Source organism: Oratosquilla oratoria, chromosome 20, assembly GCF_046742065.1.
Source record: "Oratosquilla oratoria isolate Oo_2021 chromosome 20, ASM4674206v1, whole genome shotgun sequence".
NCBI classification, from domain to species: domain Eukaryota; kingdom Metazoa; phylum Arthropoda; class Malacostraca; order Stomatopoda; family Squillidae; genus Oratosquilla; species Oratosquilla oratoria.
Window position 1 is genome coordinate 28162469 of NC_134796.1, and position 25890 is coordinate 28188358.

At 41.2% G+C, this 25890-nt stretch overlaps 1 protein-coding gene across 2 annotated transcripts in view; it reads right to left on the bottom strand.

Moving 5' to 3' along the window:
- Positions 1–25890, bottom strand: part of Nhe3 (Na[+]/H[+] hydrogen exchanger 3) — a 165068-nt gene that overhangs the window by 133980 nt on the left and 5198 nt on the right. For both annotated transcript variants that reach the window (XM_076203772.1, XM_076203773.1), the window contains exon 2: positions 715–849. In XM_076203772.1, coding sequence (XP_076059887.1) covers positions 715–849 — 135 coding nt within the window. The remainder of the gene's footprint in view (positions 1–714; positions 850–25890) is intronic.

Genomic DNA, 25890 nt, shown 5'->3' on the forward strand with positions numbered 1-25890 from the left:
CGCTTCTTCTCTTCTACAACCTCCTTTGTTTCCTCATCCCACCATTCACTACCCTTCCTTCCATTTCCTCCTGTCCTTCTTGTTCCACACACCATCCTTGCACACTTTGTGACTCCCTCCTTGAATCATCCCCATTCCTCCTAGCTCTACTCTATCCTTCACTCCCTCCCACTCCTTCAGCTTCTTCTTGTACTCCTTCTCCTTTTCCTTTTCATTTAAAGAGTTCACTCTAGGCACCTCCCTACCTTTTGTCCAGAAAATATGATCAAGCCAGGCCACAGAATATAGGGGTCACTCAGTTACAAATACAAAATATAATCAAGATGCTGATACAGACATCCTCATATAGCCACTCGGGCCTCATATCGCCTACATAGGTGTCATCATACGGAAGGGTTTAAATGGGGTCACCAATCACAAATGAGTGCTGCACAACTTTAAATGGGTTTTTCACTAAAGTCCCTAAAATATTGACAACATAAAATTTACACAGTCAATACCCCATATGGGGACATAAGTAATACAAAATTAAAAACAACTAGAGTAATGATCAATAAACATGAATCATTACTGAAAAATTAAAACAGTATGGAAGAAATTATTTCAGAAAATGTTAACATTAAATCATGCATGAAGCCAGGGGAGATATCAGATAGGATTTTTAATCAGAACATTACACCATACATCCTACTACACATTAACTGACTGCCTTACTTTTGTTGAATTTCAACCACAGTGTGTCTGGAAGTACCGATTCTTTGTAATGATCATCAGGGTCCTGGATAACTTGCATAATATTGATTGATGTGTTATCTCCCGTATATCGCAGGATAGCTCCTACAATCAACCCTAAAATTAAAAAAATACAAATTCTTTAATAAATGGAAATATATCAAAAGTACTACACATTAAAATTACAATAGCATGAGTTTCAATCATTGGACTAGTGTAGGTTATGAGGAAAAAATTTGGGATATACTTTTCTCAATTCAATAACAAACTAATGACCTCTTAAAATTATGATAAAGCTAAAAAGGACAGCAAGAGATAAAACAACTCATGTTGCACTTTTTTTTACAAGAATGAAGAACATATCAACAAGCAATAAATCCACTGCCTCAGATGTCTCTCGAAGTCAATGTGCCCTTATCCCCTCCTGCAAATCAAGCCACAGCCACTAGAGTTGCCCATAGTTCACCCAAAGAAGAGCTTTTGTAATGTCACCCGAAGCATATACCAAGGGCTTTTTTTCCCTTACAAGGGAGGTAGCCAAAGTCAAATGTATAAATCCACTCACACCCATATCATCCCCACATATTTCACTCCCATTCACCATCCCTCCCTCCCTTTTTTCTTGGCTCTTCCTGGATGACGGGTCATCCCTGCATCTTGCCCATTGCCCTGGGTCAGAGGCAATACAGCAGGACACAGCACATCCACAGTAAGGCCACTTCATTTAATTGGCGATCCCCCTCTCTATCCCCTCATGCAGAAAAAGAGAAGATAGAGAAAAATACCTTCAGGCTGTATCAAAATATCAACAACAACAACAACAACAACAACAACCAACTCCCTTTTCACCCCTGCTCTCCTACTCATCTCCTTGTTTCTCACTCTATCCAGACTAGTAATCCCTATCACATTTTTCAGGCATTCCATCTCAAACACAAATAAACTCTTCCTCTTTTATGTTCCATGTTTCTGCCACATACAGTGCTGTCAGCACAATCACCCCTTCATACAATTTCTTCTTAGCATCCATTCCCAAATGTCTATTCTTGTTCAATTTTTTAATCACCTAAGGGATTTACTTCCTTCTCTCAATCAATATTCTACCTCCACCTCCACTCCTCTCTTTCCTGCCACATTTGCACCCAAGTATCTACAGCTATCCACTTCCTCTGGTCTCTCTCCCTTAATATTCATTTCCACTTTGCTACCATCCTCTCCCCTTGTACATTTCATCACATTACTTTTACCCACATTTATCTTCAACTTTCTTCTTTCACACACCTTCCCAAACTTCATCACTAATTTCCTTAATCCCTCCTCTGATCCTGCTATAGGTGCAGTGTCATCAGCAAACAACAACTGACTTATCTCCCATTTTCTTTAACCATCTCCAATCCCCAGCCCATTACCCTTGCATTTACCTCTCACACCATCCCATGTATAAATTGAATAGCCAAGGTGAAATAACATCCCTGGTGAAGTCCTAAATTCAAAGTATCAAACCACTTTCTCTATTTCTAATTTCAACACAGGCCAGACTATTCTCATAAAAACTCGACTGCTCTTAACAGCTTTCCTCCTATCCCATATATCTGCAGTATCTCCCACAGTGCCTTCCTGTCTACCCTGTTAAAAGCCTTTTCCAAATACATAGAGGCCCAAGAAACATCCTTACCTTTTCCTAAAGATTTCTTACATACCTGCCTTACTACAAAAACCTGATCCACACAACTCATACCTATCCTAAACCCACATTATTCTTCACCATTTACTCCCTCTATTCCTCTCCTAATCCTCTCGATCAAAATCCTCCCATAAGCCTTCCCAAATATCCTCAACAAACTGATCCTTCTGAAACTACTACATTCACACTTGTCCCCTTTTTCCTTGTAAAGCAGAACTATACAGGCACTCCTTCAGTCCTCTGGCACTCTACCCTCTCTTAGACAATCAATAAACAACCACACCAGCCAGTCCATCATCACTGTACTTCCCTTTTTTAGATACTCCTCATGACACCCATCTAACCCATGTGCCTTACCTGCTCTCAACATTTTAACCCCTTCAATACGGGCCAAAATCTCGTGGGCAGCATTAGCTGCCAGACGTGCGATGTTGCGTCATAATACTCGCATTATAAAAAATAAAGTTACCGCTGTATTGCTCATTCTCTTTCATCCGTGAATTCTGATAACCCATAGAAAATATGATGAAGCCAGTTTACAGAGTATGGGGGTCACGCAGGTACAACTACAATATATATAATCAAGACACCGACATCGGCATCCTCGTGTACCCACTTGCTCCTCATGATGCTTACGTAGGCGTCATCGTATCGAAGGGGTTAATAACTTATTTCACTTCATCTTTCCTTATTTTTCCTTTATCTCTCCTCATTCATCACCGTCATTTTCTTTGAGCTTCCCACTGCAACTATCTATCCCTCCCTATCCTCATTCACATTTAGCAACTCCCTACAATGGTCCTGGAGCCGCAGCGTTTACGTCGTGGGACCACCCCCCAACCCCAAGAGTTGGGGGCCAAAGGGCGGCAACCAGCCCTGGCCACCGGCTCTACGCAGATGGCACCGATCCCCAAGAGGAGCTACGTCTGCCTTGGGGAGTACCAAAATCCTTTTTCTCAACATGCAATACAGGTAAACGTCGACTTACGATGGCATTAGGTTTCGATAGAGCCATCGTAAGACGATCTCATCGTAAGTCGATCCCCACTCTGTTCCGTGGTCACTGTACCTAGCCTACCTGTATATTAACCACCAGAGATACTGAATATAGCCTATTAAACATGTACAGTAGTTTATTTAATTATTTTTATCCTTTTTACCATATTCAAACACTATAATATGTATTTTCAGTACGGAACTTAAATCTCGCGGGCAGCAGCCAATGCCAGCCGTACGACGTGACGTAATAATACTCGCATCATAAAATATAGTCACCGCTTATATCGATCGTTCTCTCTTTCACCCGCGAATTTTGAAAACCACAGAGAATGGGATTTAGGGCACATTTGAGAGAATGTAAAAACACAGGGGCGACTACAATAAATATAATCAAGACGCCGATATGGCAGCGTCGCGAATCCACTTGCTCCTCATGACGCCTACGTGTGCGGCACCGTATGGAAGGGGTTAAATTATCATATCGTCGTCGTCGTCGTCGTCATCGTAAAGTCGAACAATCATAAGTCGCGGCCATCGTAAGTCGACGTTTACCTGTATTACGTTTTTTCTGCACCGAGGGGTGATTTTCCGGCGATCATCCCTCTTCTTCTACTTTTAGCTGGAGATGTAGAGAGCAATCCTGGGCCCACCACAAAATACACATGCCCAACATGCTCTAAACCCATTACTTCGAGCAGACAAAGGGCTCAGTTCAGTGCAATATGTGCAAAAACTGGGCCCACCTTACTTGTACAACACTTGCTGACACAAACCAATACACAAACACTTGGACATGTTCTACCTGCCCTCCAGTAACCCCACTCCCACCTCCCCAACCACAGCCAGCACCCTTACCCACTCCCAATTTCCCTTTGCCCTTATCCCCAATCAGTACTCCCCTTCCTTTGTCCCCAATCTCTTCTTTCCCCCCCCCTCTAACCCAGATCCTATACCTTCCCCATTAACACCCCAAACGGCAACATACAACACATACAGAACACACATCATCAACATATTACAACACAACATTGACAGTATTAACACGAAAAAACATGAACTCGAACATTTTCTTAAACAACACAACACATTGCAATTATACAAGAAACAAAACTAAGACACTCACACAAAACACCATCATTTCATAATTACACCACCATCAGACAAGACCGGACCGACGGCAATGGCGGTGGACTCATCACCCTGATCCACCACTCCATCTGTTTTGTGGACACAAGTGCCACAACCAAAATTCTCCTCCCTACCACAGATAACACTACAGAAATCCTATCCATTCGAATCCGCACAGGCAACAAATCAACACTGACAATAGTTAACATGTACATTCCCCTCCAATCATCCCCCACAGTTCCAAACACCTTCAAACCTCAATTTAGCCAACTAACCTCAATTTAGCCAACTAGCCTCAATCCCCAACCTGATCATGGGTGGTGACTTCAACGCCAAGTTGTCTGTCTGGTATGTCGACAACCCTGACACAGACAGAGGGCTTGATATACAGACTCAGTTTGACTCATTGACTATCATGAACAACACACAATCATACACATATCCCACACCAAGCCCTCTACACTCCCTCCTCTCCTGATATCACCTTCTGCTCTCCCTGCCTAACCCCAACAACATCATGGAGAGTGGTCGGAACCCTTGGTTCTGACCAACTTCCAATCATCATCACCACCAAAACAAGATGCACCCCAGTTGGCCACAGACACACATACACCAATTACAAGAGAGCTAACTGGGAAGCTTTTACTGAAGAGACAGAACAACATTTTGAAATACTTAACAGTACACCAATCACAAACATAAACAATGATGTACATACTTTTAATACAATCATACAAAATGCAGACAACAGAAAATCACACAACCCCAACTTCACACCAGAAATCCAAGGCCTCATCAGACAACGAGACACACTTAAACACAATACCCCCACACCTATCCCTCAAAACATAGCAGACCAAATACAAACACTAAACACTGTGATTGCCAATAAAATACACAAACAAAAAACACAAAATTGGCAAAACTTTATCAATACACTTGATCACAAAACAAACACCAGCAAATTGTACAAAACACTCAACAGCATTACACTATCCAACAGTAACACAACACACTCTCACGCAGCAATAATCACAACAACAGACAATCTACCCTCAAACAGACAACAAGCAAACACACTCATAAATCATTTTGCACAGACAAGCCATCTCACTTCTCACCCTGACGACCGACGCACTATTCGACGAAAGAACGACTTTCCCACAGACTCAGACTATACACCCTTCATAGACAGTCAGACAAAACACATAATACATAATCTTAAGCACTCATCCGCCTGTGGCCCTGGTAACATAAGTAACATCCACCTAAAACACATTGGACCACAAGGTATACACGCACTCACAAACATTGCAAACTACAGCTATTCACACAACACTATACCCAACATCTGGAAGCATGGTAAAATAATCACCATTCCAAAACCGAACAAAGACCCAACAATCCCAACATCGCACTGCCCAATCACACTTCTCTGCACCCCCTCTAAAGTCATTGAATGCCTAATACTTCAACTTGTCACACCACATATTCCCCTTGCTGACTCACAACACGGTTTTAGGCCACTACACTCCACAAACACTCTTCTGATAAACCTCACACAAAGAATTTTAGATGGCATCAATTCAGATAGGCCCCACCACAGAACACTTCTTATAACATTAGACATTAGTAAAGCTTTTGATGCTATCCCCCGCCACAACCTAACAAATAAAATATATAACACAGACATGCACAATAACACCAAAAGATGGCTGGCCAATTATCTGGCAGGTAGGAATGCTTACGTGTCATATAATGGCCAATCATCGCACATCAGAAACATTAAGAATGGAATACCACAGGGCTCTGTTCTATCCCCCACGCTCTTTAATCTATACATGCATGACTTACCCACACCAGACACCTCAGAAATACAAATCTCTTCCTACGCAGACGACATAACAATCACATGCACACATCGTAACACAGACAAAGCTGCAGAAATAATCCAGCCATACCTTGATACACTCAACACATGGTTCATCACAAACAGACTCAAAATAGCTCCAACCAAATCTACAGCAACACTTCTCACCAACTGGACAAAAGAACACAAATACATACCTCATCTCTACATCAACAACACTCTAATACCACACACAAACACACCGAAAATTCTTGGTGTAACATACGATACATCCATGTCTTTCAAACAACACATCACAAACATAAAAAACAAATGCACACCTAGACTTAACGCACGTAAGTCAATCACTGGAACAACATTTGGACAAAACAAAACTAATACAACAATATACAAACAATGCATACGCTCAGTGATGAATTATGCGAGTCCTGCATGGGCTCCTAATCTCAGTGAGACACACCACAACACCCTTCAAATCATACAAAACAAAGCCCTAAAAACAATTACAGGCTGCACAAATACAACACCTACAGACCATTTACACCATGAAACAAAAGTTCTCAAAGTCAAGGACCACCTCGACATGAGAGGCACACACACTTGCTGCAGCCACCACAAACACATCACACCCACTACACTACATAGCAGAACACCCACACACACCAAGAAACATTAAAACAACACCCAAAGACCTTTATCACACACAGATACTCTCTTCTCTTCCTCCACAACCACCAAATACCAGCCTCCGGAAACATATTCATAATCATATCACTCACCGCTCCATTAACACACTGAAAGACAACACACTGCTGCATGCCAGACCCCCTGATATCCACCCTTCTGAATCCTCTCTCCCAAGAAAGGACAGAGTCCACCTGGCCAGACTGCGGTGCGGCCACCACCCAGCACTTCTAAGCTACCAGAAGAGGCTGGATGACCGCATTGTGAACAGCTGCCCAGGATGTAACACTTCACCCCATACCATACAACACATAATGGAAGACTGCATTATACACAATCATGCATGCAAACAACACAACATACACTCTATAAAGGATTTGTGGGAAAACCCAGTTTCGGCTGTGGCATTCCTTGGGGAGACGGGACTGCTCGGACAGACAATCTAGGGAACGACAACAACAACAACTCCCTAAAATATTCTGCCCATCTTCCTCTTACTGCTGTCTCTTCCATTATTATATCTCCATCTGCATCTTCTACCTTTTCTTCTCTACTTTATTCTCCTCCCCATCCTCTTAATTTCCTTCCAAAACATCTTTCTATTACTTTCAATTTTTTTTTTTATATTCTTACCCCATTTCACATATGTTCTCCTTTTTGCCTCCTTTATATTGTGGTTTATTTCTCTTTTCTTTGTACCTCTATGATTCTCTTGTCCTATTTTCCAACCAATCTGTGAATGCTCGTCTCTTCTCTTCTACAACCTTCTTTGCTTCATCATCCCAACATTCACTACCCTTCCTTCTAGTTCCTCCCATCCTCCTTGTTCCACACACCATCTTTGCACACCTTGTGACTCCATCCTTGAAACATCCCCATTCCTCCTACACACATAGTTCTACTCTATCCTTCACTGCCTCCCACTCTTCTCTCAGCTTCTTGTACTCCTCCATTTCTTTCTCATTTAAGGAGTTTACTCTAAGCACCTCCTACCTTCTGTCCTTTTCCTCTTTCTCCATCCTCCAATATCAACTTAGTTTCCACCAAAAAAATTATCGGATATTCACCAACTCCCTCCCATTAACCACTTCCATACGGTGACGCCTACATAGGCGGCATGAGGAGCAAGTGAGTACTCGATGTTGCCAACGTCGCCATCTTGATTATACCGTATTTTACGGCTTACAAGACGCACTTTTTTCCTAAAAAATACCCTGAAAAATACTAGTGCGTCTTCCAAGACGAATGTTGTATTGTAAGGCAACACCCAGGCTCTAGTGAGCTTGGACACTTGACCGATAGCGTTCTGGATTTGTATGTTGAGTTATTACACTATGATGTTAGCTTAAGTACTATTCAATTCAGCCTTTTGTATAATGTAAACTCAGTACTTGGCTGTTACAAGTGTTTCCAATACCATAATTCTTCCAGTAATGACGAGTTCTCGGGATTTGAGGATGAATATATATATATATATATATATATATATATATTTTTTTTTTATATATTCTTACATGCATATTTTTAAAAAATTTAATTTACTTTTATGAAAATAAAACCACCCTTGGACAATGAAAAATGTGTGGTATATTTACTAACCACCAACTAGTATGTCATCGTCATACAAACAAAATCGGATAAGTGATTACGTAATGTAAACAATACGTGCCGTCGCCCGCCACTAAAACCTTTAAAAAATTTACCTATGCTATTTTTATTTACATATTTGTGAATCGATGTTGAGTGCTTCAGCAAATTTATGATGAGAGTTGAGACAATAGAGTCTAGCAGACTCCTTGCTTCTTATGTTTTTTGTTCAGTGGTCGGGTATATGGTGAATGTGTTCTTGTATAAGAATGACTTTTTCTTAGAAATTTCTTTCAAATATTAGGATGCGTCTTCGAAGATGCAGTGTCTTGCAAGCCGCAAAATGCGGTATTTATTGTAGTCGTACCTACGTAATTTTCATTCTCTCTAAACTGGCTTCATCAGTTTTCTATAGTTATCAAAATACACGGGTGAAAGAGAACGAACAACTGAGCACTGACTTTATTTTTTATAATGCAATTATTATGACGCAACATCGCACGTCGGGCAGCTAATGCTGCCAGATGTGCGATGTGCCCCGGAGTGATGAGGTTAACCCCTTCCATACGGTGCTGCACACGTAGGCGTCATGGGGAGCGAGTGTATTCGCGAGGCTGCCATATCGGCGTCTTGATTATATTTATTGTAGTCGCCCCTCCATAATGACATTCTTTCTAATTCTTTTGTAATCGCATTTTCTATGGTTATCAAAATTCATGGGTGAAGAGAGAACGATCGATATAAGCGGTGACTATATTTTATGATGCGAGTATTATTACGACACGTCGTACGGCTGGCATTGGCTGCTGCCACCGAGATCTAAGTCCATGACGCCTACGTGTGCGGCACCGTATGGAAGGGGTTAAGAACATGTACATCCAAAACTCTTCCTACTCTTCTCCTGGTTACCACTATATACTCCATTAACGCTGTATCTACCACCCTTCCATCCACCACCCTCTCCCATGTGTTCTTATGCTTAACTTTCTTCCTAAACAATGTATTTGCTATCATTAACTCTCTAGACACATCTCCACTATCATCTCTCCACTACAATTTTTTCCTGACACTTCACACCTCCCAACCACTCTGTTGGTTCCTCTCTTACCCTAGCATTGAGGTCTCCCAATACCACTACATTGACATTTCTCCCTAAACCCTCTATGCACTCATTTAAAGCTATCCAAAAAGCCTCCCTTTCCTCTACACTTTTTTCACTACCAGGTCCATATGCACTTACAAATACCAATATCTCCCTTACCAGTTTCACCTCTATCCACATTAACCTTGCAGAAACCTCCTTCCACTCCACCACACATCTACCGGTACCTATTTCTTCATTTACTAGTATAACCACCCCCTTCTCTCCCTCGTCCTCTCTTCATTCCTGACACTCTCCCAACTATACTTCCAAACTGAAATTCACCCCTCCCTTTCAAATTAGTTTCACTCAATGCCAACACATCCATCTTCTCTCATCTGTACCACATCCACTCACATTAAAAGACCCAAATGTTGAAAACACCTTCCAGACTCTCTTATGCCTTTGTTTTTTTTAGGAATGTACCTTTTGGGGCTAAAGGGAGTAGGATGCCTAGTCCTATAACAATCCCATTTTTGTCACCTTTTATGACTCACATGGGAACATTCAGTGCCAGTATTCTTTCTCCCCTACCCCAGGGTTCAGTGAAAAAGGAAATAAATATTCAGAGAAGTAGTACAAGACGGTATTAAGAGTAGGGGGACAGTCACAGTATAATAAAGTTGCATCATTTCTCTACGAATAGAGATTTCCTCTATCACAGACAAAAGGATGTGTGGCTCTGGTCCACAAAGGCACCCTACATAGACCCTAAAGTATCAGCTGCATACTACTGAGCAGCTTTTAACCCCATAACGACATTCAGCTAATACCCCAGACAGGGAAAGAGTTAGAAGTGAATAACAATGTAGTATGTTTTTTGTGTGGTGGCTTCATTTAGCACATATGTATAAAGACTGCTGCCTAACCTATTCTGTGTTATTTTGGTGCCGAGTGATTATTAGTATTGGCAAATATGTCATTCTGTTAAGTCTTAGGAGTTTTCTTTCTACTGGGTTTATGTTTGAGGATATTTGGTTTAGTACTACATTTCCTAATCTTGACAAAAGTGTTTGCTTTGTGATATATATGTGCATACGTTTCTGAAAAGAGGCTTTGTGGGGTGCAGGAGGATGGTTTTAGATGATGTGCAAGTAATATGTATGCTGGTTTCTTGTTGCATCAAACAAGTTGATGGTGTGTGATGTGGCATGAGGACTGTTTGGGTGTGACAGCTCTACAGCAGAGAAACATGTTCCAGTCACATTATTGTACAGTTCAAATTGTGTTTCTGAATAAAGATGACCTATTGGAACCATTCTTATTGAGCCTACAATTATTGCAAACAGTGGCATATCCCATAAATGAACACTTTTTTTTTTTTTTTTTTTCAACCTAAAGGCATTAGGCTGCACTTATTGATGCTGTAATCCTTTCACTATTTCTTTGGCTCAATGCATACATCTTGTTCAGATTTTCTTGTACAAGTGACAAAGACTGGATAGTCCTGATTTGCCAAAGTAAACTGATTACTGCCTATGAATATGTTTATATATTTGCTCTTTCCTACAAATCATTTATGGAGATAAAATATGAATGATATGCAGCATTTGAACTTCAACCTCTGTTCTGAAGTACTTTTCCCATGATTGCTATTAGTTCTGGCCTGTTACACTGTCATGTAGACAGCCCCCATCTTGGGGGGAAACAGGGCAAGAGGTGATAAGTAGTGGACTTCCCCATTTTTTTTTTTTTTCTGTATAAGGCATTAAGTGGACCTGATAATGTAAATGTATGCACTGGTTATATATTAAGCATTACTACCAGCACACTTTCTTGTCTCCACCCCCTAGGATTTCAATTTGGGTAATTTGAAATCTCGTTACCACTGTTATCACCTTTACCAGTGTCTTCTATTTATTCTACAATTGTGCCTTTTATGCTCCCATACTTTTTTCTATTCCATTAGTCTAGTGTGACAATTTTAAAAATCCTTCTTGAAGTCCAAATATATACAGGCCATCCACCTATTTCTTCTCTGAAAGATATCAGTAGCCATTACAGAAACTTGTGAATTCTGAAATACACCCTCACCCAATATCTGTTGGCTCTTTTCAAAATGCTTCATTCATTTTTGTCACCTCCAGCATTTTATCCTGTGAGAAACAATGGAATGTAGATCAAGGTATTCTTTTAATCTACTTGCTGAACAAGGAGACTATGTTATCTTTCTTCCACTTTAAAGTATCTTCCCTATATGGAGAGTTTGTGTAAATATCAGTGATAAGATAGTCGAGTTCCTCAGCAACCAATCCAAACTACATAGTTTTTCTAACATCTTGAGCTTGTTTACAATTTCCTCCACTGAAATTTTACTCTTTTCATTTTAATAACTTTTAACAGTTTTCCTATATTTTTTTTCAAACAAATTCCAAGTGAATTTTTTCAATCTGTAATGTACCATGTACAGTAAGTCCTCATTATACGGTACATATGCTTTCCTGAAAACTTTCCAGCAAATTTAAATTACCGTATACCGAACCCATTATAACATGTATTAATAGGATATGGCAGACATACCTTCTCCCTGCTCTTTCCTTTTCAAAATACCTAGCAGATACCATATCTGTGAATTTTTCTTACCGTAAATAGAATCGAGGGTAGTAATTACCAAATACCGTAACTGTGAATTTACCGGATAAAGAATTACCATATAAGGAGGACTCACTCTACCTCTATTTCAAATGCGACTTCATCTTCTGTGTATCTCCATATTCCATACAGTATATTTGGTTCCTTTTCACACTTCTGAATTATCCCCTGCAAAATAGTACTTTCATTTCTTAAAATTCTGCTATGCTTGGGGCACACATGTCTACTCTGCCTCTTCTACATATGATCACTTGTTTAATTTTCCTTTAATTGGGGGTCAAATTGGTATTTTTGTGGAAAATAATGTGTTTACTGGCTACCTTTCCTCTACTGTGATAAACTGAATACATCATTTATCTATCATCTACTCTTAACCCCTTCCATACGGTGCCGCACACGTAGGCGTCATGTGGAGCGAGTGTATTCGCGAGGCTGCCATATCGGCGTCTTGATTATATTTATTGTAGTCGCCCTTCCATAATGACATTCTTTCTAATTCTTTTGTAATCGCATTTTCTATGGTTATCAAAATTCACGGGTGAAGAGAGAACGATCGATATAAGCGGTGACTATATTTTATGATGCGAGTATTATTACGACACGTCGTACGGCTGGCATTGGTTGCTGCCACCGAGATCTAAGTCCATGACGCCTACGTGTGCGGCACCGTATGGAAGGGGTTAATTGACCTCATTCAATCTCATAAAAAGTTTGAACTTCATATAATCTCTGATCTTGAAGTCTAGTTTATCCAGGATCTCCCTCCAGCCAGTCTAATACCAGTAAATAAAATTCCTTTAGAAAATTAACTCCTTTATCTAATAGTAATCTATATTCCAATTCCTTAATCTTCCATCCAACAGATCCAGTACCACTTGCCTATCTTCTTCCATAACCATTCACAACTTATCTACACGTTGGTGTATCAATCTATACTACCCTATTATGCCCATACCATTCTTCTGTGCCACTCTAGCATAAGCCATGCTGTTCACATGTTTCTGTGCACTCTGTCACAGCTAAAGAACTACAGAAATCACCTCCCATATCCAAACCACCATTATCTGAACATCTGAGCATGATTTATGCATTTTGTATACCACTTTATTCCTTCATAATTGAAAATTTTGCTCTGGAATGGCAGAATGGAGCCCATACATGTGGGTGGGTGTGGGGGGGGATTTAATTCTACCCCACACATCCAACTCCTTTCCAAATCCTAACACCCTTTGGCCCAATTAGTTTGGACAGGGAAGGGATTTAACTACCATATTCACAGTGCACCAATTTTTTGTAAGTAGCATGCCGACGTCAAATAAAATGTTCTACAGTATATCTAACAGATATTACGGTATAGTTCTTATGCTCCAAGGAGTCAGTTCAGGATGTGGGATATGTCCTGAGCCATTCTGCATGCACTTTTTTTTTTGTTTAAATCAGAGATGCTCATAATCACGTGGTTGGCTGCATTTGTTTCAGCAGCCAGTACCACTAGTTCACAAATTTGTACTATTCGGTTTACTTTGCAATATCATTTTCTTAGCTTTTTCCTTTTTTATATGGTACAAAATAAATACAGAGTAAATCTCAGTACTATATATGATTGCTGTATTATGTATCATATACAGACAGGCAGCTCATTATAATACACCTAGGTCTCTTAATCCAACACTCGCCAACTGCCACTTGTGGAGACATTTGGGCCCAGGACATAAACCCATGATAGGAATTAGCCTAGGACATAAAATACCACCAATTCCCAAAGTGGGTTTATGTCCTGGTCCCAAACATCTGCATAAGTTGCAGTTGGCAAGTGTTGGATTAAGAGACCTAGGTGTATTATAATGAGCTGCCTGTCCATAACTTGACTTGAAATCCAGATGACTTTGATAATGCTAGGAGACATAGGGTTGTTGGATTTTTTCTCCTGAATAGACTTGCCAAAACTGAGGTATATTTCATACACTCATGTACTTTACATGCCCAAATATTTTTTCTTTAGAAATCACAATCAATTATTTTCCTCATTTCTGACACTCGATTCTATATGTCGCACATTTGTAACATGCACTGTTCTTCTTTGTCCAATTTATAATTTCGTCCCTGTCACATATTTAGAAAGCTTGTGATTATGGGTACACTTTGCATAGTTTTACTTATTGATACAGTTTCTATCACTGTAGCCAAAACCATGACACTTAAAGCAGTAAAAGCACCAAGTCATACACTATTTCAATATCAAGAAGAGTATCATGGTCATTTCCAAATTTCAAAGGACCTTCAATTAAAAAATTCACGAAACATAATTCACCTATACATCATCTTACATAGGAAAACACAACCTCCTTAAAAATCAAATGCAATTTCAATTCATTAAATCATAGGCCATAAAATAAGGTTTGGCTCTTTCTGAACCTATGCAGAAATACATACATTACTACCAGGACACTTTCTTGTCTCCACCCCCTAGGATTTCAATTTGGGTCATTTGAAATCTCAAGTTGCAACCTTACAAGGGAGGTAGCCAAAAAACAAAGGCATAAAACCCATTCCCACCCATTCCATCCCCAATACACTCCACTCCCCTCCACCCTCCCTCTTGTCTTGGCACCTCCTTGATGACAGGTCATCCCTGTATCTTGTCCACTGCCCTGGGTCAGAAGCAGTGTCGCAAGACACAGCACATCCACAGCAAGGCCACTTTATTAAATTGGTGAACCCCCTCTCTCTGTCCCCTCATGCACAAAAAGAGAAGATGGGGAGAAATCCCTTCAGGTTGCATCAATTTTTTCTCGCACACCATTCCACCTCATGCATCACAACATTATCCATATACAACCATTTTCCTTTCACCTCTGTCCTCTCCTATCCTTCCTCAACAGACAATCCCCTCTTCCCCAAAGCCCCTTTCACCCCATCCATCCATCTCATCCTAGGTTGCCCCCTCATGTTCACTCCCTCCACATCTGCCTTCCATACCTCTTTTACTAGTCTTTCTTCACTCATTCTTTCCCCGTGTCCAAACCATCCCAACATTCCCTCACCCACCCTATCTCCCAACTCCCTTACCACCCCTGTTCTTCTCCTCACCTCCTCATTTCTCACTCTATTCAGCCCAGCAACCCCCAATACACCCCTCAGACACCTCATCTCAAACACATTCAAATTCCTTCTCTCTTCCTCTCTTATGTTCTACGCTTCTGCCCCACACAGTGCTGTCAGCACAACAACTCCAAACTATTCTATCGGTATGTGAATGGTAAACTTAAAAACAAACAGGAATTGGTGAAACTATGCCAAGGAAACATAGAATACACAGAAGATTTAGAGATGGCCGAAGTCATGAACAATCACTTTAAATCTGTTTTCACCAGAGAGAAAATACCAAATTGTGACATAGATAAAAACAAGAAATCTCCCCTCATGAATGAGTTCACAGCATCACTAAAGGAAATATCAGAACATTTATCAAGGCTGGATGTCAGAAAATCACATGGCCCGGACGGTATTGCAAATTGGATTCTAAAGGAGTGCAAAGAAGAACTAACAGACAAAATACACATCTTAATAAACAGCTCACTCAAAGAAGGAAAGATACCCGAGGACTGGAAAAACGCTAACATTGTACCAATACACAAAGGAGGAAACAAAGAAGAACCCACCAACTATAGGCCAGTATCACTAACAAGCACCATAGCCAAAATTTGTGAGAAAATAATCAAGAATAGATGGGTAAAACATCTGGAAGACAATGACATATTAAACCCAAGACAATTCGGATTCAGACAAGGAAGATCATGCTCCACAAACTTAATATGCTTTTACTCAAGACTAATAGACATAGTGCAAGAAAGAAATGGATGGGCTGATTGTGCATTCCTAGACTTGCAAAAAGCCTTTGACAAAGTACCACACAGAAAACTACTAAAAAAACTGGAACACATAGGAGGAATACAGGGAAACCTACTAAAATGGATAGAGGACTTTCTGACTGGTAGAAAGATGAGAGTAGTGCTCAGAGAAAAATATTCAGATTGGAAAGAGGTGATCAGTGGAGTACCGCAAGGATCTGTGCTGGCACCAATAATGTTTGCTATCTATATGAATGACATGGATGAGGACGTGAACTGCTACATGAGCTTCTTTGCTGATGACGCCAAACTGCTAAGGAAAATAGAAACTGATGAGGACTGTGAAGCACTGCAAGAAGACCTAAATAGGGTATGGAACTGGAGTCAGAAATGGGAAGTGGACTTTAATACTAAGAAGTGTAGCATAATGGAGTTTGGAAAAAGCAAAAACAGAATATCAGGAAAATATACAATTGGAACCAAAGAAGTAAAGAAAGTAGGATCCGAAAAAGATTTGGGAGTAATTATCACGAACGACTTGTCCTATGATATACAGATTAACAAAATTGTCGGGGAGACTTGCAACTTGCTAAGATCAATAAAAGTGGCGTTTACATACTTGGACGAAGACATGATGAAAAAAATATTGGTTACATTGATAAGGCCTAGATTAGAGTATGCAGCGACATTGTGGTCCCCCAGTACCAAAAAGAATATAAAGAAAATAGAAAGAATCCAAAGAGCAGCTACAAAAATGGCACCTGCACTTGCAAACCTATCATACGAGGAGAGATTGGCTAAACTGGAGTTACCGACACTGGAGCAAAGAAGAGAGAGAGGTGACCTATTGACCATCTACAGAATCATGAAAGGCACAGAGGTACTCGATAGAGAGAACTTACTTAACTGGGACAAAAGAAACACAAGAGGACATGGAAAGAAAATAAAAAAACATAGCTATAGAAGAGAACTGAAGAAAAACAGTTTTCCTCATAGAGTTTTGGACACTTGGAACAAACTGGACAATGGAATAGTATGCGCAAAAACCATTCATGAGTTTAAAAACAAACTAGACACTGCAAGATACAAAGGCGGGACATCACGAGCATAGCTCCCCTTCCCGCAAAATACAACTAGGTAAATACAACTAGGAATACAATCTCCTCTCTGCATCCACTCCCAAATGTCCATTTCTCATTACACTTTTTAATCCACCAAGGCATCCACTCGCTTCTCTCAATCTACATTCTACCTCTACCACCACTCCCCCCCCCTGCCACATTCGCACCCAAGTATCCAAAACCATCCACTTCCTCCAGTCGCTCTCCCCCAACGCACAATTCCAGTCCGCCACCACCCTACTTTTACCCACATTTATCTTCAACTTTCTTCCTTCACACACTCCCAAACCCCATCACCAACCTCTCCCCTGATCCCGCCACAAGCACAGCGCCATCCGCAAACAACTGCTGACTTACCTCCCAATTTTCTTCATTTTATTTAACCATCTCCAATCCCCAACCCACTACTCTTGCATTTACCTCTGGCACCACCCCATCCATGTATAAATTGAACTTCCAGGGCGGCATAAGACATCCTTGACGAAGTCCCACCTTTACCTCGAACCACTCACTCTCTCCATTTCTAATCCTGACACATGCTCTACTACTCTTGTAAAAACTCCTGACAGCTCCTAAAGGCCTTCCTCCTATCCTTAATATTTGCAAAACCTCCCACAGTGCCCCCCCCCATCTACCCTATCATAAGCCTTTTCCAGATCCACAAAAGCCCAAAAAACATCCTTAACCTTTCCCACAGCCCCCTCACACATCCACCCCACCACAAAAATCTGACCTACACAACCTCCACCCATCCCAAATCCACACTATTCCCAACCAATCACTCCCTCCATTCCTCTCAATCAATATCCTCCCACAAGCCTTCCCAACCACTCCCAACACGCTAATCCCTCTGAAACCACCACACTCACACCCGTTCCCCCTTCCCCCACAGAGCGGAACCACACAGGCACTCCCCAGTCCTCCAGCACTCTACCCTCTATCCAACAAACATTAAACAACCTCACCAGCCAGTCCACCATCACTGTACCTCCCATCCTTAGACACCCTGCATGTCATCCATCCAGACCAGGTGCCCCACCCGCTCTCATCATCTCGACAACTGCCTTCACTTCATCTTTCCCCACTCATCACGTTCACTCTCTCAGCACTTCCAGCTGCAACTATCCCTCCCTCCCCATCCTCCCTCACATTTGGCAACTCCCTAAAATACTCTGCCCATCCTCCTCTAACTGCCCTCTCCTCCACCATCATCTCACCACCTCCACCTTTTTTATTTTTTTCTCTATTTGATTCGCCTCCTCTTCCTCTCCCAATTTCCTTCCAAAACATCTTTTTATTACTTCCAAAATTTTCTGTCATACTCTCACCCCACTTCACATCCCCTATCCTCTTCGCCCCCCCCCTACCCTGTCCTCCACTTCTCTTCTCTTTTCCTCACACCTCCCACATGACTCCCTCACCCCATTTTGCAACCAATCCGTGAAAGCTCGGCTCTTCTCTTCTATAACCCTCCCAGTTTCCACATCCCACCACTTGCTACCCATCCTTCTATTTCCTCCTGTCCTTCTTGTTCCACACACCATCTTTGCACACCTTGTGACTCCCTCCTTGAACCATCCCCATTCCTCCTCCACTTCTAGCCCTACTCCCTCCCAGCCTCCTCTTGTACTCCTTCTCATTCAGAGTTCACTCTAAGCACCTCCCCACCCCCTGTCCCCCTCCTCCCATCCTCCACTCTCAACTTACCTTCTACCAAAAAATGATCTGATATTCCCCCACTCTCTCCCCTTAGAACATGTACATCCTTAACTCTTCCTATTATACTCCTATCTACCACTACATAGTCCATCAACACTCTACCTACCACCCTTCCATCCACCACCCTCTCCCATGTGCACTCATGCTTGACCTTCTTCCAAAACACTGTATTTGCTATCATCAACTTTCTTTCTAGACACATCTCCACCATCAACTCTCCACTACAATTCTTTCCTGGGACTCCACACTTCCCAACCACTCCATCAATTGGTTCATTTCCCACCCTAGCACTAAGGTCTCCCAACACCACCACACTGATGTTCCTCCCCAATCCCTCTATGCACTCACCCAAATCCATCCAAAAAGCCTCCCTTTTTTCCACACCCCTCTCACCACCAGGCCCACACGCACTCACAAAAACCCACATCTGCCCTCCCAGCCCCACCTTCATCCACACCAACCTTGAAGAAACCTCCATCCACTTCACCACACGTCCACCCATCTCTTCGCTTACTAGTTTAGCCACCCCTTCTCCCCTGGCCCCTCCTCACTCCTGAGAACCTCCCAACTACACTCCCAAACTCACACTCGCCCTTCCCTTTCAACTTGGTTTCACTCAAAGCCAACACATCCATCTTTTTTCTCACAAACATACTACCTATCTCTTCCCTTTTACTCTCGTCTGTACCACATCCACGCACATTAACCACTTCCATACGGTGACACCTACGTAGGCGTCATGAGGAGCAAGTGGGTACGCGATGATGCCAATGTCGGCGTCTTGATTATATCTATTGTAGTCTTACCTATGTAACCTCCATTCTCTCTAAACTGGCTTCATCATATTTTCTATGGTTATCAAAATTCACAGGTGAAAGAGAACGAACGATTGTGCACCGACTTTTTCATAATGCGATTATTATGACGCAACATTGCACGTCGTGCAGCTAATGCTGCCAGACACGCGATGTGCCCCGGAGTGAAGAGGTTAAAAGACCCAAACCTTAGGGTGCCGTTTGGAAAACTCCTAGACTCTCTTATGCCTTTACTTTTTTTAGGAATATCCCCTGTGGGGCTACAGGGAGAAGAATGCCTGGTCCCAATCCCCGTCCCATTTTTCTCGCCTCTTACAATCCAAGTGGGAATACTTGGTGGCGGCATTCTTTTCCCCCCACCACAGGGTAGGCAAAACAAGGAAATTAAATTCAGAGAAATGGTACAGGACAGCAACAAGGGGTTGGGGGATAGCATAACGGAGGGACAGTAGCAGTATAATAAAAGTCTCATCATTTCTTTGTGAGCAGAGTCCTACTCTATCACAGACAAAATGATGTGTGGCTCTGGTCTGTAGGGATGCCCCATATAGATCCTAAAGTATCAACTGCATCTACTTTGTCATAAAAACATGCAGCCAATACCCCAGACAAGAAATATTAGATGATATTTCTGATAGCGTATCAGCCACTCATTAGTACCATCTTCCATTTTGTTTAATAATTAGTTTCTGTGCTTTTGAGACTTTCATCAGGTTAACCACTTCCATACGGTGAAGCCTACGTAGGCGGCATGAGGAGCAAGTGGGTACGCGATGATGCCGACGTCGGCATCTTGATTATATTTATTGTAGTCGTACCTACGTAACCTCCATTCTCTCTAAACTGGCTTCATCATATTTTCAATGGTTATCAAAATTCACGGGTGAAAGAGAACGAACGATTGAGCACTGACTTTATTTTTTATAATGCGATTATTATGACACAACATCGCACGTCGGGCAGCTAATGCTGCCAGACATGCGATGTGCCCCAGAGTGAAGAGGTTAAGTCCAGGGGGTTTCAGTTTAATATCAGGTTTGGGTTAGATATGTTTTATTTCCCTATTCCTGTGTCAAAGTGTCATGTTTATACTCTTTCCTTACTCTCCTAGAGAGATAGACCTTGCCATTTCTGAGTATCTTGAAACACTTTTTCCATTACAATAAACCTAAAATTCTCAAAACATTTCTTTAGTCCCACTGCACAATGATGTCTTGAAAGTTAAAGTATTGCCATTCATTGTAATATTCTAAATTTATTAGACACCATAAGGCTATAAACAGAGCATTCCAAACATGTCTAACTCTAGCTACACCAGTCTACTTCCATTTCTCCCATTATGCATATTAGCTAATGACTAATTCACAAATACTGTTCAGTTTGAATTTCTCTCAGCCCAAATTGGCTCTCACCATAGTAACTCATGTGCTTCATTAATTCATGTATTCACCTAGTTGTATTATACAGGAAGGGAGCTATGCTCGTGGTGACCCGTCTTTGTATCTTACCATCAAGTTTTTTTTTTAAATCTTGAAGTGTTTGCGCACACTTTCTTTGTCCAATTTGTTCCAAGTATCTCTCACTCTGTATGGGAAGCTATTTTTTTTTTTTTTTTAGATCTCTTCTGTAATTATCTTTTTATAGTTTTTTTTGTGTCCTCTTGTTTTTCCATTGTCCCATTTCAACAAGTCATTCTTATCTAAGATTTCCATTCCCTTCATAATTCTATAGATAGTAAGTCTCCTCTTTCCCTTCTTTGTTCCAGAGTTATTAATTCTAATTTGGACAGTCTTTGTTCATGTGTCATTTTGGAAAGAGTTGGTGCCAGCTTTGTTGTTGCTCTTTGTATTCTTTCTAACTTCTTTATATTCTTTTTGGTACTGGGTGTCCATAGTGTTGCTGTGTACTCAAGTTTTGGTCATATTAGTGTAGTGGGACTTCGACAAGGATGCGTTATGTCGCCCTGGCTGTTCAACTTATACATGGATAGGGTGGTGCAAGAGGTAAATGCAAGGGACATAAGAGAAGAAGAGAGAAGGAGTTTGAACGTGTTTGAGATGAGGTGTCTGAGAAGTATGATGGGGGTTACTAGGCTAGATAGAGTGAGAAATGAGGTGAGGAGGAGAACAGGGGTGGAAAAGGAGCTGGGAGATAGGGTTGATGAAAGAATATTAGGATGGTTTGGACACATGGAAAGAATGAGTGAAGAAAGACTAGTAAAAGAGGTATGGAAGGCAGATGTGGAGGGAGTGAACATGAGGGGACGTCCTAGGATGAGGTGGATGGATGATGGGGTGAAGGGGGCTTTGGGGAAGAGGGGAATGTCTGTTGAGGAAGGATGGGAGAGGACAGAAGACAGGGGTGAATGGAGAATGGTTGTATATGGATGATGTTGTGATTGCATGAGGTGGAATGGGCGGGTGGATGGGGGGTGAGGTAGTATGTGTGAGCAAAATTTGACGCAGCCCGAAGGGATTTCTCCCCGTCCTCTCATTTTATGCAATAGGGGGACGGAGAGGGGGGGGGTCGCCGATTTAATGAAGCGGCCTTGCTGTGGATGTGCTGTGTCTTGCGACACTGCTTCTGACCCAGGGCAGTGGACAAGGTGCAGGGATGACCCGTCATCCAGGAGGTGCTCAGATAAGAGGGAGGGTGGAGGGGTGTGGAGTGTATTCAGGGATGGAATGGGTGGAAATGATTTTATGCCTTTCCCTTTTTGGCTACCTCCCTTGTAAGGGGAAAAAAGCCTTGGTATATGTATGTATATGTATCATTTCCTCATCCAAATAGGCAAATGCCACTTTTATTGACCTCAATAAACTATAGGTTTCTCCGACTATTTTATTAATATGCTTATCCGGTGTCATGTCTTTGTTGATCATCACTCGAAGGTCTTTTTCAGAGTTTACTTTTTTGACCTCTTCTTCACCAATTTTATAATCTCTCGAAATTCTGTTTCTACTTTTTTTTTTCCAAATTCCATTATACTACATTTCTTGATATTGAATTTCACTTCCCACTTTTGAGTCCATTTCCAGATCTTGTCCAAGTCTTGTTGTAATGAGTTGCAATCCTCCTCCATTTTTACTTTTAGTATTTTTGCGTCGTCTGCAAAGAAATTCATATAACACACTACTCCTTCGTCCATGTCATTTGTGTATGTGTAGTATCTGGTTTGTTACTTGTTTTAAAATATGGTAGATACTCTAATAGTTTTCTTCATCCAACTGATTGTAGTTCGGTTCTCATTTATCTATACATTTCTCTGCAGAAATGTTTAACTACTTCACACTTGTACACTTGTAGGTAGGTTTGGTGTTTACACTATGGCCAATCTGGGAACACACCACTCCCACATCTCTGCCCAAGCCTCATGTATTGGAACTGGTCTGCAATCAAGTTTGTTGCAGTTCCTTGGAGGATGGATTATGCACAATTGGAGACTCCTCTGGGATGCTGTCCAGGAATTTGTCTAGGCTTCTCTTGAAAGCCTCCATGCTGACTCTCGTTGGGTCCCTTATCTCACTTGGAAGACAGTTCAAGAGTCTGGGGACAGCACGGGTGAATCTTTCCACCTGGATCATCTTCAGTCACTGGGAGCAACTAATTATGGATCTTCTTTCACAGATCTTACCAAACCTGGGGTGGTGTTTCCCTTTGATACCACCACCTTCATTTTGTGATGGGTTTGGTGCTGTGCCCTCCAGGACTTTCCAGATGCAAATAACTATATAGCATACTCTGCGATGAATAGAACTTCATTAATTTCATCCTCTCCCAGTAATTCAGGGAGTCCGTGACTAACCTCTGAGGGTACCCTCTGGACCTGTTCAAGTTCTTGCCTCTCCTTGATTTTGTGTGGAGACCATAGATGGCATACTCCAGCTCTGACGCTACCAGGGTCTTCCACAGAGGTAGCAAGTGCTTGGGCTTTTGGGTCTTCAAGATGTCAGTCTGTTTCACTTTTTTTTTTCTAAAGGTATTGGTGTGAGGTGAGACAAACAGGTCTGTAGTTAGCTGGAAGGCATTGTGATCCACCTTTACAAAGGTTTATAAAGGCGGAGCATGCCGACAGGAGACCTTTTGGTCCATATCTAGGTCAGATACGAAAAAAATCATAATGATAAATGAACAAATAAACAGATAAATAAATAAATTAATAAATAAAAACTATAATATTGTAAATAATAAATAAAATACATAAATAAATGCATAGGTATAGTTAAGTAATAAACAAACAGGTAAATAGTAAATAATAAGACATATAACTAATAATAAATGAGAATCAAGCAAATAATAATAAACAGACAAATGATAACAAAACAAATAATACAAAATAAATTATATTACAGCATCTTGCTTAGGGTGATTAGTCCTTCTTTTAGTTTTGTTGGTACAACCCCCTTGTCCAGTGATTTTCTCTAAAGTATATAGATTGGGGTAGCTAATGTATGTTTACACTTCTGTAAAAACACTGCTGGTATGTTGTCTGGCCCCCTCCCGATGAGTTAATTTCTATTTCATCTATGGCTTTCACTATATCATTGGGCATGAAACTTAATATCACTGATAGTACCCACATCTATTACATTTACTTAAAAGAATTCTCTGATGTTCAACATTGACTTTTTCTGCTATTTGTTCACTATACACACTTTTGTATTGTTTTTCTAACATGTCCTCAACTAGTTCTCCATTTTAATTCTCCTATGGTCCAATTCTTATACAGGTAGTCGTCGACTTACGACCGAGTTCGGTTCCGACAGACAGGTCGTAAGTCAATCTGGACGCAAGTCGGATTTTATATATATACAGTATATATTACCCTTTATATATTATTTTTGTTACTGTATATATATATTGTATATTATATTTACCATACTGAAATAATCTTAGCATCTTTGAAATATGTTGTATAGTATTTTTAACCTTTTTATAATTTTATCTGATTTTCTTTGGGAAACGTAGCTTAGGCCTAAGTATACTGAATAAAATCCTATCATCTTTGACCTATGATATTAGATACTTTTTTTTTTTTAATTCTTATCATTTTACCACCAGACTTTCTTTAGGAAACGTATGCATACTGAATAAAATCGTATGATCTTTGAGCTACGTTCTTTAATATTCATTAACTTTTTATAATTTTCGTTAGGAAACGTAGCCTAGGCCTACGCATACTGAATAGAGTCCTGTCATCTTTGACCTACAAATACTTTTTTTTTTGTTAAATACATATCATTGCAAGGCACAATCAGGAAAATTTCTATTTCAAAACACATTCTTCTCGTTTACGTACTATACCGAAAATATTGACAACAGAGCATAAACAAAGTTTAGTTACATTTTATTAATCGCAAAACATACATACATACATACATACATATACCAAGGCATTTTCCCCCTTCCAAGGGGGGTAGCCAAAAAGGGAAAGGCATAAAAACACTCCCACCCATTTCATCCCTAAATACACTCCACACCCCTCCCACCCTTCCTCTCATCTGAGCACCTCCTGGATGACGGGTCATCCCTGCACCCTGCCCACCGCCCTGGGTCAGAAGCAGTGTCGCAAGACACAGTACATCCACAGCAAGGCCGCTTCATTTAATCGGCGACCCTCCCTCTCCGTCCCCCTTTGCATATAAGGAGAGGACGGGGAGAAATCCCTTCGGGCTGCGTCAAAATTTACTCACACATACTACCCCCCCCCACCCCCCCCGCCCATTCCTCCTCATGCAGTCACAACATCATCCATATACAACCATTCTCCACTCACCTCTGTCTTCCGTCCTCTCCCTTCCTTCCTCAACAGACATTCCCCTCTTCCCCAAAGCCCCCTTCACCCCATCCATCCACCTCATCCTAGGACGTCCCCTCATATTCACTCCCTCCACATCTGCCTTCCATACCTCTTTTACTAGTCTTTCTTCACTCATTCTTTCCATGTGTCCAAACCATCCTAATATT